At 37.3% G+C, this 12,900-nt stretch overlaps 1 protein-coding gene across 1 annotated transcript in view; it reads right to left on the bottom strand.

Moving 5' to 3' along the window:
- Positions 1-1,111: 1,111 nt before the first annotated feature.
- ATR (ATR serine/threonine kinase) overlaps positions 1,112-12,900 on the bottom strand; it is a gene marked incomplete at its 5' end in the record, with an annotated part of 39,145 nt that continues 27,356 nt past the window's right edge. Inside the window, 14 exon segments of the mRNA XM_010148610.1 lie at positions 1,112-1,365; positions 2,754-2,859; positions 3,111-3,262; positions 4,238-4,391; positions 4,538-4,694; positions 5,576-5,726; positions 6,454-6,597; positions 6,896-7,096; positions 7,666-7,800; positions 8,657-8,889; positions 9,997-10,094; positions 10,510-10,652; positions 11,671-11,850; positions 12,396-12,555. Of these exon segments, the coding sequence (XP_010146912.1) occupies positions 1,192-1,365; positions 2,754-2,859; positions 3,111-3,262; positions 4,238-4,391; positions 4,538-4,694; positions 5,576-5,726; positions 6,454-6,597; positions 6,896-7,096; positions 7,666-7,800; positions 8,657-8,889; positions 9,997-10,094; positions 10,510-10,652; positions 11,671-11,850; positions 12,396-12,555 (2,188 nt within the window).

Genomic DNA, 12,900 nt, shown 5'->3' with positions numbered 1-12,900 from the left:
AAAGGCCGGGAAAGGCAGCGTAACGCCAGCGCCCCCAGCAACCAGGAGAGAGCAGCGTAGGTTCTCAGGAGTGACGGCGCTTTCGGAAGATTGCCCACCACCCCAGAGAAACAAACCCCGCTCTCTGCCGCGCGTGCGGGCGCAGCGGAACTAACGCGCCTCATCGCCGTGACCGAGCCCAGCGGCACTGTTCGTGGGTCCGAGCAGCAAAACCAACAGATGCTGCACACAAATGCTAGTGATAGCCTGCTGCTGGGAAACAGAGGGCATTTTTTCCCCTACTTCCCCCCTGATTCCCCACCGTTTGGATGCCCGGCGAAGCAAGCATTACTCTGTTAGCCTTCCGAACATACTTAGTGAGTCTGCACTTGTCCCCTCAAAGCATTTTTTCTGAAGTGGAATCCAAAACCCACTTGGCCACATTTTCTACAAGGGAGGGAGGAGAGGGCCCACCCAGAACCCTCAGGAGCCTGAATGAAGTCCCACATACTATACCCTGCCTGCTGCATTGGTGATGCAGCCATACTGCCGGGGTCTTCCAACTCACAGCTTTGTGCCAATTCCTCCAAAGGATTTCTTAGCACAGCAGGCAAGGGCTAAGGAAACAGCTGAAACACTGTAAGGCTTTACCAGATTTCTGCATAGTAAGATTCAAGATCCCAAATGCTTTTGTAAGGTAGCCAGACCATACAGAAGAGAGTCAAAGGAAACCAAAACTCAAGGTCTACCGCTGAAAAGAAATACTAAGTATTTTTAGAAAGCCCTTCTGAGCTGTAAGTTCAAAAAGTTGAAGGAACTACATTACATCATGTCACTATAAAACTTTAATGTCAGATTTTCTAATCTACAAGTAAGCTGAATGAGAAAAACCTTTACAAAAACACATAGTACTTGATAAAGTTAGAGCATATTCTTTCACCACTGTGAAGATTTTTCAGATCATGCAGTCTAATTATTAAGCAGTTCCTACGCACTGTCTTCTACATGAATACAAAACTAAGTCCTAACACCTTACACATCTGCAAGTGTATCATAACCAACTTGCAAGCGTACTGTGTATTTTACATAGACGTCAGACTGTTCTGCTTCTTACAGTCAGAAATCAACAGAAGTAACCAGCTGAGGAAGAACTTCCCGAGAATATTACGGCTACATCACTTGTGAATGGTGTCGTTGCAAAGTGAACTCATTTCACATATAGGGAGCCCAGCCCATATACATCTGGCAGAGCAGGTTGTCATCACTTGCTTCTTGAATGAGGTAATGAACATGCCCTTCAATAGATAAGGGTAATCCTTTTATTCTGTTTCTAGTCTTAATGACACCTTGCAGCCGTTGTTCTATATCAAGGACATGGGTTTTGGCCTGGAAACAAAGGAAAAAAGAAAGAAAAAAAAAAGTATTGCTACTATCCATGCACCTCCACTTCTTAACACAGAACAATATTTATTAGGATGCATTTGAAATCTGTATGCCATTTAATACAAAACCCAGATGTCTACACCAGTTACATCTGGGTAGGATACTCAGTTTTAAAATTATAAATAAAGGATACTCAGTTTTAAAAATTATTCTTTAAAATGGACAGATTATTGGTCAAGTTATAACTTTAGCCTTACATTTTTACAGATAAAATTTAGCAGAGTAAAACTGAAAAAGCTAGGCAATTGTATCTGAAAATGTTAGAACGCTTTATTTCATACAATTATTTTCAAAGAAATGTAATTTTTTTTTTTTTAAAAATTCTGGATAAAATTAAAGATGATAGCTAGTCTGGAAAGTTTAGGCCAAAATTATGAGCAACTGAAAATGGAGATGCCTGACAACTGGTTATGCAGCAACTCAAAATGAGCTGTTCCGAGGCCCACTAGGGTAGCTAGTTCAAACCAATTCTACTCACATGTTTTCTTTTAAAGCCCAAGCATAACATGGGTACCTATCCAGAACTAACAGTTAAGCATATACAACTATGTGGGCGGTCCTGTAACTGAAAGAAAGGTTATGTAGGCACAGCCTGGTTAGTAATTATTTCAACACCAGATTATCAGTGCTCAAACAATTCTTTGTTGTAATATAGCTTCAGTGCTGTGGTTTGTCCTTGTCTTAGCTGCCGTGTTTACCAGTGCTGCCTAAGTTTTATCTGCTATTACAAATATTTATTTTCACTACACATTGCTTTTAAAGCAAAAAGGACACAAATCAGAATTTTTGCAAAGGGGAAAGAATAAATATTACAGGTTGTGCAAGCTGTATTTTGGATGAACAATGTAGTATTTATCAGCAGCTACAAAAGAAAGTACATATGTAATCACACTTTTAACCAAGCATTCCTTGACATGTAACAGGGCACATACTTACTCAATAATAAACAACCACTCGTGAAAAGCACAAAAATACACATGGAAAGGAGTCCAGATGTTACCATTACTGTAAATCTGGAGGAGTGTCCAACAGTCAGAGTGAGGGGAAGCAGCAGCCTTGCCTATCCTACTGCTTCTGTTGATGTTGGCCTTGATTTAGTAACACTAATAAGAGATCATCGGCTCTGTTTGGTTTGGTTCTTTAGTAGATAAACTACATTTTCTATCAATAAAGTAGTCTCTTTATGGATAAAAATTATGAACACAGAGATAACCAAGAAGAAACAACCAGAGGGATTTTTAAATGAAAGAAAACACAAGAAAGTTAAGGTTTCAATTAGAAGACCATAATAGACATTTAAGTACGTTGTGCTATGCTTGTTTTCAACCAACCTTTTCGTTGACAACTTCTCCAGTTTCGTTCACCTGTGCTTTTGTATTCCCTTTAACAGGTTTACTCCATTCCACAAGAGGATCATGGAGAAACGTCTTTAAGACACTAAATAAATTTAAAATAAAAAGGATAAGATACATAGAATACATTTAATTTTCAAAACAAGTACACCCACAGGAGTCTAAAGTTAGCACTGAATATTTAGATTGGTTTATATTTAACTGCATGTTGTAGTAAGGCCCTGCTGCACGATAGGCATATGCTGGAACTGGCACATATTCAGCAGCAGTCACTGTTTCAGATGTTTAGACTACAGACAGCCTTTTCTGAGTTTGTAGCAAAACCAGTTGCCGTACCTCATTAGAGGCTCTCTTTGATCACGCATAAGCCTCATGGTGACTTCACAAGCTCTTCGGAACAGACCTTCTCTTCCCATTGGACCCATTCCATTAACCATGTTGTGAGTGAGACGGAAAGGAACAATTTCCGGAACTTCAAAAGTTTCTCCCTTTGCATTGATTAAAAAAACAGACCATGCCTTAAAGCGTTTTAAGCATTATTAAAAGGGCAACATTTGCATCCTTTTTAGTTTTCTTCCCCCATTTTTGTCAGTGGCAGTTCCCTAGCTGATGAGAGACGTTTGCTTACATCACAGTCCTTCTCAGCTTTTAAAAGGAAATTATAGTGATAACTATAATCACTATATTTGGATAACCTCTATCTATTTGGATAGAGGTTATCCAAATAACCTCTTTTCCCCCAGTTTAATACACTAATACAAGGTCTAAAATTTTGTTCTGTGTATGTGTTGCTGCTCTGGAGTTTCATGCAAACCACTACCTTTTCTTTAATAACATGCAAGTTAGCTTAAAAACTTTTTTTTTTCTTCCAATGAAGGGTTATGTAGGAAAATTTAGGCTTACTTTAAAGAAAGCAGGAGAATTAAACTAACAATATTTCTACCTCATTTATCTGAATTAAAAAGGGCACATATTCCACATGAAAAGCATCTTTCAACAGAAACATCAAAATTCCAATTCCCACTTTGGCCATAATTTCTGCTGTTGACTTTTACAGAACAATTGGAATTTTTGTGCTGAATTTGTGTGAAAAAAATGAAGAACCTCTTTACAGCAGCAATTCTGAATGTAGTAATTACCACTTTGTTTGGAGGGTGGTAGTGGAGAGAGGAGTCACAAAATACAAACACTCTAAAATTTGAGCTATTTCAGTGTATCCACATCAGCTCATCTGATGTTGGCAAAATTGAAAAGCTGGCTTTCATTATTGTAGTACACAGAACAATCCCAAACTCTCTGCATATCCCCAACTGTTTATTGGGTGTAAATAAGAAACAAAGCAAGGGAGATAACACAACAGATATGTTAAAGTAAAAAAAAGTGGAAGAAACCCAAGCCAGTAGAAATTTATAGCTTACTTGCATTTAAAATAAAGAGCAAGCTCAGCAAGTGGCATTTCTCACCTTATTGAAAAGGCAGTTGAAATCCACATGCACACATTCACCAGTCAAAGAATCAAACAGGATGTTTTCACCGTGACGGTCTCCTAGGCCAAGTATGTAGCCTACCATTGACATAACGGCCACAGAACGGCAATAGGCTGACCTACTGTTATACCTGCGGAAAGAAGAATCAGAGACGTCTAGGTCACTTCCCTGGGTTCTCTCTCTTTATTCAGCAGTATCACTGATTCTCAGTGAAATACACCAAGCAGAGCTAGCCCTTTCCAAAATGCTTGAGCTAGCCCAATCCCAGTCACTCACCATGAAGTAGGGTCGGGAAACGTTCTCAGAAACCATTCATGAAAGAGAGGAGGATGACGAGGCAGAAGGACTTCTTTGAACATTTTCAGCTTTTCAGACAAAGGTGCTGACTTTGGAAGCATATGCTGACGCAATTCTTTTCCGGTCATATAGATACCTGTAATAGGCCTCCTCAGTTAGGCAAAAGAAATCCCAAAATAAAAAGCCTTATAGGTACTGTTACAGGATGGTATTTTAGAGAAGATAAACTACATAAAGTTGAAATAAATTAACAAATGGAAAACAACCCATAGAACATGGTGGTGGTGGTGTGCTGGAAAGGAAATTAAAACATAAAATCATAATGTTAACTGAAAGAGAAGTAAACAAGTCACCAGTTTTACCAATCTCCATGGGGTGGAGTGGGTGTAAACACACGTAGACAAAAAAAACTCTGCTCTCACAAAACTATTCATTCTATTCAGCTGAGATGTTTGCAGTTTGAAACTCCCAGATGTCTGCATAAATCCAGATAACACGTGAAATCTTACCCCAAAATCTTATTGCACTGACCAGGAAGTTTCTTTGTTAACAAGAAATTCAAAAGCAATCCAAACTTTTCTCTAGAAAGCTGCTGTACTCTCAAGCTTGATTTAATTCTAAATTAACTCACACGAATGTAACAGAAATTAAAAACAACAGATAAAACCTAAAGCAAAACTCCAGAGTCTTTTCTACTATTCAGTGCTGCACGTACATACCCATGCCGCTGGCATTGCTGCTGAAACTATTTACATCAATGTATAAAAGAATGTATTCATATGATTGCATAATCAGGTTTTGTAAGGAACCTGTTTATTGCAAGCACCAATTCTCTTCCATTGAACAGAAAGTCTCCCACACACATGAATAATAATGTATTGCCAATAGTTAAAACATGTGACTGCATCTTCCTAGAATTTAGTCTGATCCTTGCTTTTTGTCTCATTTACTAATAAAGACAAAAGCCTTTTAAAAAAATAAAATAAAATATCACTATAGTCCGATGTATTTCTTTACCTTTCTCCTTATAAAGTTTTATCAGGATATTTCTTAAACCAGCAGTATTGTTCACCCATTCAATTATGCCACATTCGTCATTTAATGGAATAACTGCGTAGGTTCGAATATGGAGTTCTCGCCTACGTGACTCCGCATCTTTTCTTAAGCACTATTCACAAAAGAAAAAATAGATTAACACATAATATAGAAAGGATCCAAACGTATCAGTAATATCAACCATCCTATCTACATCTATTTTTCAGTCATATGATCTAGAATTTAAAATCCTAAGCTTCACTGTCTGCAGTAGGTCAAAGGCAAGCAAAATGCTCATCTGTCCTCCAAAGTTTAATAAAAGGGAACTTCGCAATAAAATAGTCAAACTGCATAACTTGTACATGGCATAAATCCCTTAAAAGCAGTATTTCAAATAAGTTTTTTAGTATTTCAGAGATGCTACCATTTGCTTTACCCTTGTGGAAAACACGATACCTCAAACCTTAAGCATACTGCTAAGGTAAGAAGTACGGCAATGCTTTTTGTATGAAAAGATGTATCTACCTATTTCTCATTAAAAATACTATGTAAGAAATTTGAAGCATGACAGCAGAAAGTTTGCAGTTATTTATTTACTGTAAATAACCTTTCCTGTGCATTTTTGCTGGAATAAACACTTGTTTTGGCAAAATGTTATACTTCATTATTGTTTTCACAAGTTCATAAGAAGTTCCAAATTATCAATTTCTGCTTGATTTCTGCTGAAACAAGGTATCTCACAACTACTTTGCTTCAGCAAGCTTTACTGCAAGATAACTTTGTCTAGTTTTTGTCAGATAGTTCAGCATTTTGTTCTGGTCAGTTAAGTACAATGCATCTGACTGTCTAACTTGGCAAACCTTATTAATAAGCGAGTTGAATTCCATGAGCCGACAGTCTTTTCTTAGATCATCTTTTGGCTTACACATCATAATGTAAGGTTTCCCATCTGAACCTTTTAAGGTGATCTTTTTTGGCTTTTGAAGTGAAGCAAGAATTTCCACCTTAGGGAAAAATTAAATTCTTTATTAACACCTGTATCAGACCATACAAAATAAAACATCTAACTGTAATAAACCACTGCAACCAATCACAGCAGCACTTCCATGGTGCTACAGCATGTTACCCCCAGGCCAAAATCGTATGTACCGAGAGGCCATATCTGTCTCAGATTGTTGACAGAAGTCACTCCGTTTCCACCAAAGTAATTATGAATTTCCCTGCTCACTCCTCCCTTTCTAGGGAGCGAAGGTGCATTTGTTTAACATGAAGTTTAAAACAAGGTGCCAGCTAGAGGCTTACCGTATCATCAAAGCCTGCAATGTAGGCCCAGCATCCAGGAAATGGGTCATGATTAGCATGTGTTCCAGGAGTTGAAGGAAGAGTTGGTATCATTACAGATTGTAAGGGAATGAGAATTTCACTAAATGTGTGATCTTCTACTAATCTCTTAAGTGTTTTGAAATGAGTAGTCATGCTTAATGTTGAGCTGTTTCCATCAACCTTGAACAAAAAAAGTTGTTCAAAAGTTAAAAGTAAACACTTAAAATATTACTGCTGCTTCACATTAACTAATTAATAGAATAATAAATGCTTATGGCAATAAGAAAAATGGCAAAATAAATTTCAAATTAAAAAGGAGTGGTCAAAAGTAAATATATCCGGCCTTTATGGCGCATATATTTTTCACTCTGAATGCAAATGTAGAATAATGAAAGAATTTATTTAGTTTTACCTTTATTGAGTTCATTTGTTCCTGAAAACACAACCAACCTATTTTTCAGTAAAACTCTGACAGTTCCTGGTCAAGAATCGTACATGAAAGCACAAAATAACGTAAAGCCCACACACTATGAAACATACCATAATGTACTGAAATATTTTACAACGTGCTCAATTTAGAGCTATTTTCTACTTCTTCTGAATATTTCTATTAAGTAAAAAATTTTAAAACAGTGTAGTTTCTGTTAAATTGCAGTTATGTAATGAACTAGCTAATGAAAACTAAAGAATTTTATACAGCAGCTGCTTCTGATAATTACATGCATTAATTTGTTTATTTTTTTAAGTACCGGTTTGTTGCACAGTTCTAATAGCTTATCTGTAAGGCGTGTTGCATCTCCAATAAATTTTCCTAAAGATTCCTTCATGTGAATAGCTTTGTTTAGAATTTCCTTACATCTGTTGACACGCATAGGGTAGGACGACTGAAAAAAGAAGTAAGTTAAAATTTATTAAACAACAGCCAAATCAATTAAATCGTTTTAACACCCCTCCCCCCCCCCCGTAATTAAGGACTGAAAAAAGAAGTAATTTAAAATTTATTAATCAACAGCCAAATCAATTAAATTTTTTTAACCCCCCTCCCCCCCCCCAGTAATTAAGGGACTCTTTTCTCTACTTATCGCTTGTCATATTTAATAGCTGGAGAAGGATGTTCTCCAACTGAAACTTGGTCCCTGAAAAAGTACTCAAGTGGTATGGTTCTGTGTGTGTTACTTTGAGACCATTCCTGGGAGTCCCACAGCATAAAGGCCAATAGTCACGAATACGCCAGTGTATCCTGAATATTATTTCAGCAGCCTTAAAGAAAGTCTGTGCACCACACTTTCCAATTCGCTTTGGAATGACCTTATTACTAGGTAAATATTAGGAGTAAGTGGTATATCTATCACATCTTAATCAGTGCACAGAGTAGATTATTTGACTATAAAACTGGAAGTACTATTACAATTACTAAAAAACCCCAAAATCTTGTGTCCATAACTACACAATCCATCAGCTATTTGTTATTCAAATTTCCTTTCCTAATATATCAGACAGTTCAGAAAGCATGTTATCAGTCTAATTGGGAACATTTAAACTGTAGTATCTGAATTTTAGGCTAAAATAATATCTTTTGCAGTGATGGCATTGATACCTTGATCCACAACACTATCAGAGCAACCAAAATTCTAAATTCTTTCCTATCATCTTAAAGAAAAATAGGTTATATTTGCATTTCTCTTTGATGAAAACAGTTTTACAAACTTCATAAAGGTGTAGCTATACTTGTCAAGGTACCTTGGACACAGCAGTCATCATCCACATTGCTTGTTGTGGATAGGCTAGGAACACTTTAGCGACAATCACCATCAGAACTGCAAAGACTTCATCGTGAGAATGGCAGATTCGGGAGATTAACTGAGAAAAAGCTGTCAGAAACTGGTAAGGTGCCAGGTGATTCGTGTGCTCTGTAATCACCTTATTGATTTTAGCTAAATCATTTTTCATTTGAACACGTTCTGAACGACTAGCTGAAAAACACAAGAGGACAAGATTATGTTCCTTTTTTTTTTGCTCCATCAGAAATGTGAAGTCATCTAAAAATCAGGCCTACAGAAACATAATCTGTTGGCAATTCTCATAAAAAACGCTCAAGGAAAAGCTGCTACTGTAAAGTACTTTTTAACACAGCATACAATGACTTAATATATATGCTATTTAACCAACCAGAACAACAGGAAATAAACAAGCACTGACTACAGGAACATGGAGTAGATAGTATCAGAAAAGCTGTCCTTACACTCTTAAAATAAAACATCTGTTACTTCTCTAAAGGCATGAGATGGCATAGAATAAACCAAAACCACTCCATGTTATTTCCACGGTAAAAGGATTCCAGTGTCCTCTAGTGAACAAGAAATTAAGAAAGTGTTTACATGGGATGAAATGAACACATCTGCTCAGACCTCCACCCCTGCACCAGAGGACCTAGCATGAGCAGCACATCAACCGAGAAAGCGTCCAAGTTCAGCTGAGCTCAGGGTATAGAACCAGGTCAAGATCAAGGAGTCACAGCTGCCTGCTTCACTCCAGACCTGCAGGCAGTGTTGGCAATTTTCATTTGTAGAAAGCTCTCCCACCCAAAAATGCATCTGTGGTGGTAGTTCCTCATGCCTTGGTGCTGCTTACAGGATTCCTCCCCCAACTCCTCAGTTTAAATTTCAGTAAAATTCCTTCAACAGCTATAAGTAAGTCAAACTGGAAGAAAGCCCCAAAGCCTAACACTTCACTGCAGCAAGTGTATACAAAGCCACGACTCCGGAGGCAACTGAGAAGAGGTGACAGGTGACATGCAAGGATTATTTTCTCTAAATCTGTATATCAACTTAAGTTATCCAAAGGACAATACTATCTCATCATACATTTTTAATTAAGCCCTCCAGAACTATTTTAAGTAATGAATGCTCTCTTGCATATTAACATTTTGTAATTCAAACGAATAACAGTACTTTCTTGTTTCCATATAATCTCAGGCAATAAGCTTAAAAAAGAACTGTAAATACACTTCACTGCTCTTTCCATTCTATATTTCAAAGTACGACACAGGAAGTACGCACTGGGAAAAAAGAAAGTTCTACCTTTATCAGATTCATAAGCTTTTGCTCCAAAGTCCAGCCATAAAGATAGCATTCTTGGCATTGACTGATAGATGAACTGGTTTCCATACTGTAGAGACCTGTGATTACATGTCTAAGTCACAGCATGCCGATGATGCATATTAGAAGCATTACAAATTTTACAACCTTAGTTGTAAAGAAATTTAGAAATTTATTTTCAGCATTTTAACGCATCTGCAACAACTAAAAGCTTACTAATGTACAAAGGTTTTGCTTTTATTAAGCAAAACTGCAGATGAACTAATTAAGTGTCTTACACAAGACAGACAATAGTTGCTTAATCAGAAGTAAAATTAATCAGGTATGAAAACAAAAGGAAGCATGCAGTATTTTGTTTTACAGTATTGTATAAAAACTTGAGTCAGTTTGAATTGTGGAAAGACAATATATTCCTTTCCCCTCCCCCCCCCCCCCCCCCCCCGTCTAATAGTCATCCTTCTATAGAAACTAAGCAAAGTTCTCCTAAGGTCTAACCTCCCAAAATGGTGAACTATGTATCTAATCAGATCTCCTTGTTTTTCCATCTTGTTGTCTGTTACCATCGGCATTAATTTATCGTAGTACTTAGCAAGATAAAAATGTCCATCTTCCCATTCTGGCAAGAAAATCGTAACATCCTGAAACAAATCAAAAGTAATTACTTCTGAGACTTCTACTACGTTAAAGAAAAAAAAAAAAAAAGGATTCCAAGAAACAAGACTCACTTGTATTAGTCACCTTTGTGCAAAGTACGTGCAAAAAAGCATTAACTGTAACTTTGTAGCTCCAAAATTGTAATTTTGCCCCAAGACAAATGCCTGTACAAACTAGAAGTCTGTTCTTAAAATAACTTTTGGATTTGGAGAAAAGATAATTTAAGACAGGATGACACAGGATTCCTCAACTAGGAATGATTATACTTTCATTAAAAATATTATAGCCAAGTTCCTAATCCTGATAAACTCAATACTGGGTTTCTTTTAGTATTTAAAAGTGAAACAACAGTATGTTTTCCACATTTGTGTTTTCCTTCTAAAAGCACGACGTTTAAAAGAACAACAAAAAAATGGCGTGACATATATTAGAAAATAATTAATGTAGCAATTGGCACATCCATTCTCTAATAACACTGGCTTGTTTCCAGTACCAGTATTTAGACAATAGAGAACTCTAAGCGTTCCATCCAGAGGGACCTGGACAGGTTGGAGAGGTGGGCCACTGCCCACCTCATGGAGTTCCACAAGGCCAAGGGCAAGGTCCTGCACTTGGGTTGGGGAAATCCTAAGCACAAGGACAGGCTGGGCAGAGAATGGACAGAAAGCAGCCCTGAGGACAAGGACTTGGGGGTATTGGGGGAAGAAAAGCCAAACATGAGCCAGCCGTGTGCGCTGGCAGCCCAGAAAGCCAACCGTATCCTGGGCTGTATCTAGAGCAGCGTGGCCAGCAGTCCCTGTATTGATGTGTTATATTAAAGCTAATTCAGACAGTTAAGTTTTTACAAGAAGAACTACTTCCCTCCTACACACTGATACACCATTTAATCCCACTGGTATTATCCTTGGTTGACATCATCAGGAGCATAATGATAGTTTACTTAACAGGTATATCATTCTTATTAAAAACTACTGTTTTCTTAACACTAGCATATCAAATTACCTTGTACTTTTTCATAACTGCATTGCTTTCAAAGTTAGCAGTCTCTTCCATGAATCTGCCCACTAGCAGCATTGCCCGACCATGGATGAGCTGATTTTTGGTATTGCACGGTGCTTTATTTTCAGAGAAACATAACTCAACTCCCTTCTGAAGAACAATGAGTGCCTGATGAACCTCACCCTAAGGAAAAGAGGGAAATATTTTATATACTGTAAATAACAGAGATGTAAAACTTCCATCTTACAGTCATTATTAAGGCAAAGCTATATCCCTGAGTGTTGTAGTCCCTTCTGGCAGTGGTAACTGGTTATAATGAACTTCAAATGTTTCTTATATTCCCTCATTATCTCAGCATTGCTGTCTCTCTAGGTTTCCCACAATAATCGCTCCCATGTTTGCTGCCTACCTCTATTAATTAAAAAGATACAAATTAAGGAAAGGGCTACTATTAAGATAATTCCAGTTTGCCTGGGCTGCTTTGACAGAGGCAGGTAATCCACCAGTTTTATACACAGGTGTCTGAAAAGTCAAGGGATGCAGAAAAGGGCTGACTAGAAGTTGGAGGTAAAAACTTCTTGTGGCTCAACTGCCATCAGAATGTGTTCTTAGTTTCCACTGACATATTTTGGTTTCTGTATACCGATTGTATGGCTTTTTTTCTTGAAGAAAACGAAATATTATTTTCTTGCATGTAAGAAAGTAAGTTCCATTTTTGTATTCTTTACCTTGGACCAGAGCCACTTTGCTCTTTCTATATAAAGTTCTGAGAGTGTAGATTCTCCAGCATTCAGAAGAGCATTATAAGCAGTCTGGTGATGACCAGCTTTCCGTGAAACTCTAGCGCTCTGGAGCCAACACTGACCAACAAGCTCACTGTAATCCTGGCTGCAGAGACATTTTTACAGAAAATGAAAAATTTCAGTTATGAATGCTACAACCTGAAGTAAATATTACAACATGTTGAAACACACATCATATTTCTTAATAAGCGATATACTACGCAGCAATAAATTTGAAATTATTTGTGATAAATCTGTTTCACCTTTTTTCCATTTAGGCCTGGAAACAAGCACACATTCGCTGTGTTTTTCCCTGATTTTTCCTATAGATAGCACTTTTTCCTTCTATTTTGAAGGTGCATAATATTTGAGGAGTCTGCTTTTGTCTGCATAAAGTTTCCATTATTCTATCTTCTGTCTTCTAACACACACATGGAAAAGCAGAATACGA

The sequence above is a fragment of the Eurypyga helias genome, unplaced genomic scaffold (assembly GCF_000690775.1).
Source record: "Eurypyga helias isolate BGI_N326 unplaced genomic scaffold, ASM69077v1 scaffold15710, whole genome shotgun sequence".
In the NCBI taxonomy this organism is placed as follows: Eukaryota; Metazoa; Chordata; class Aves; order Eurypygiformes; family Eurypygidae; genus Eurypyga; species Eurypyga helias.
Note: the sequence above shows the minus strand (reverse complement) of the source record. Positions and strands in the feature narration are given on the sequence as shown.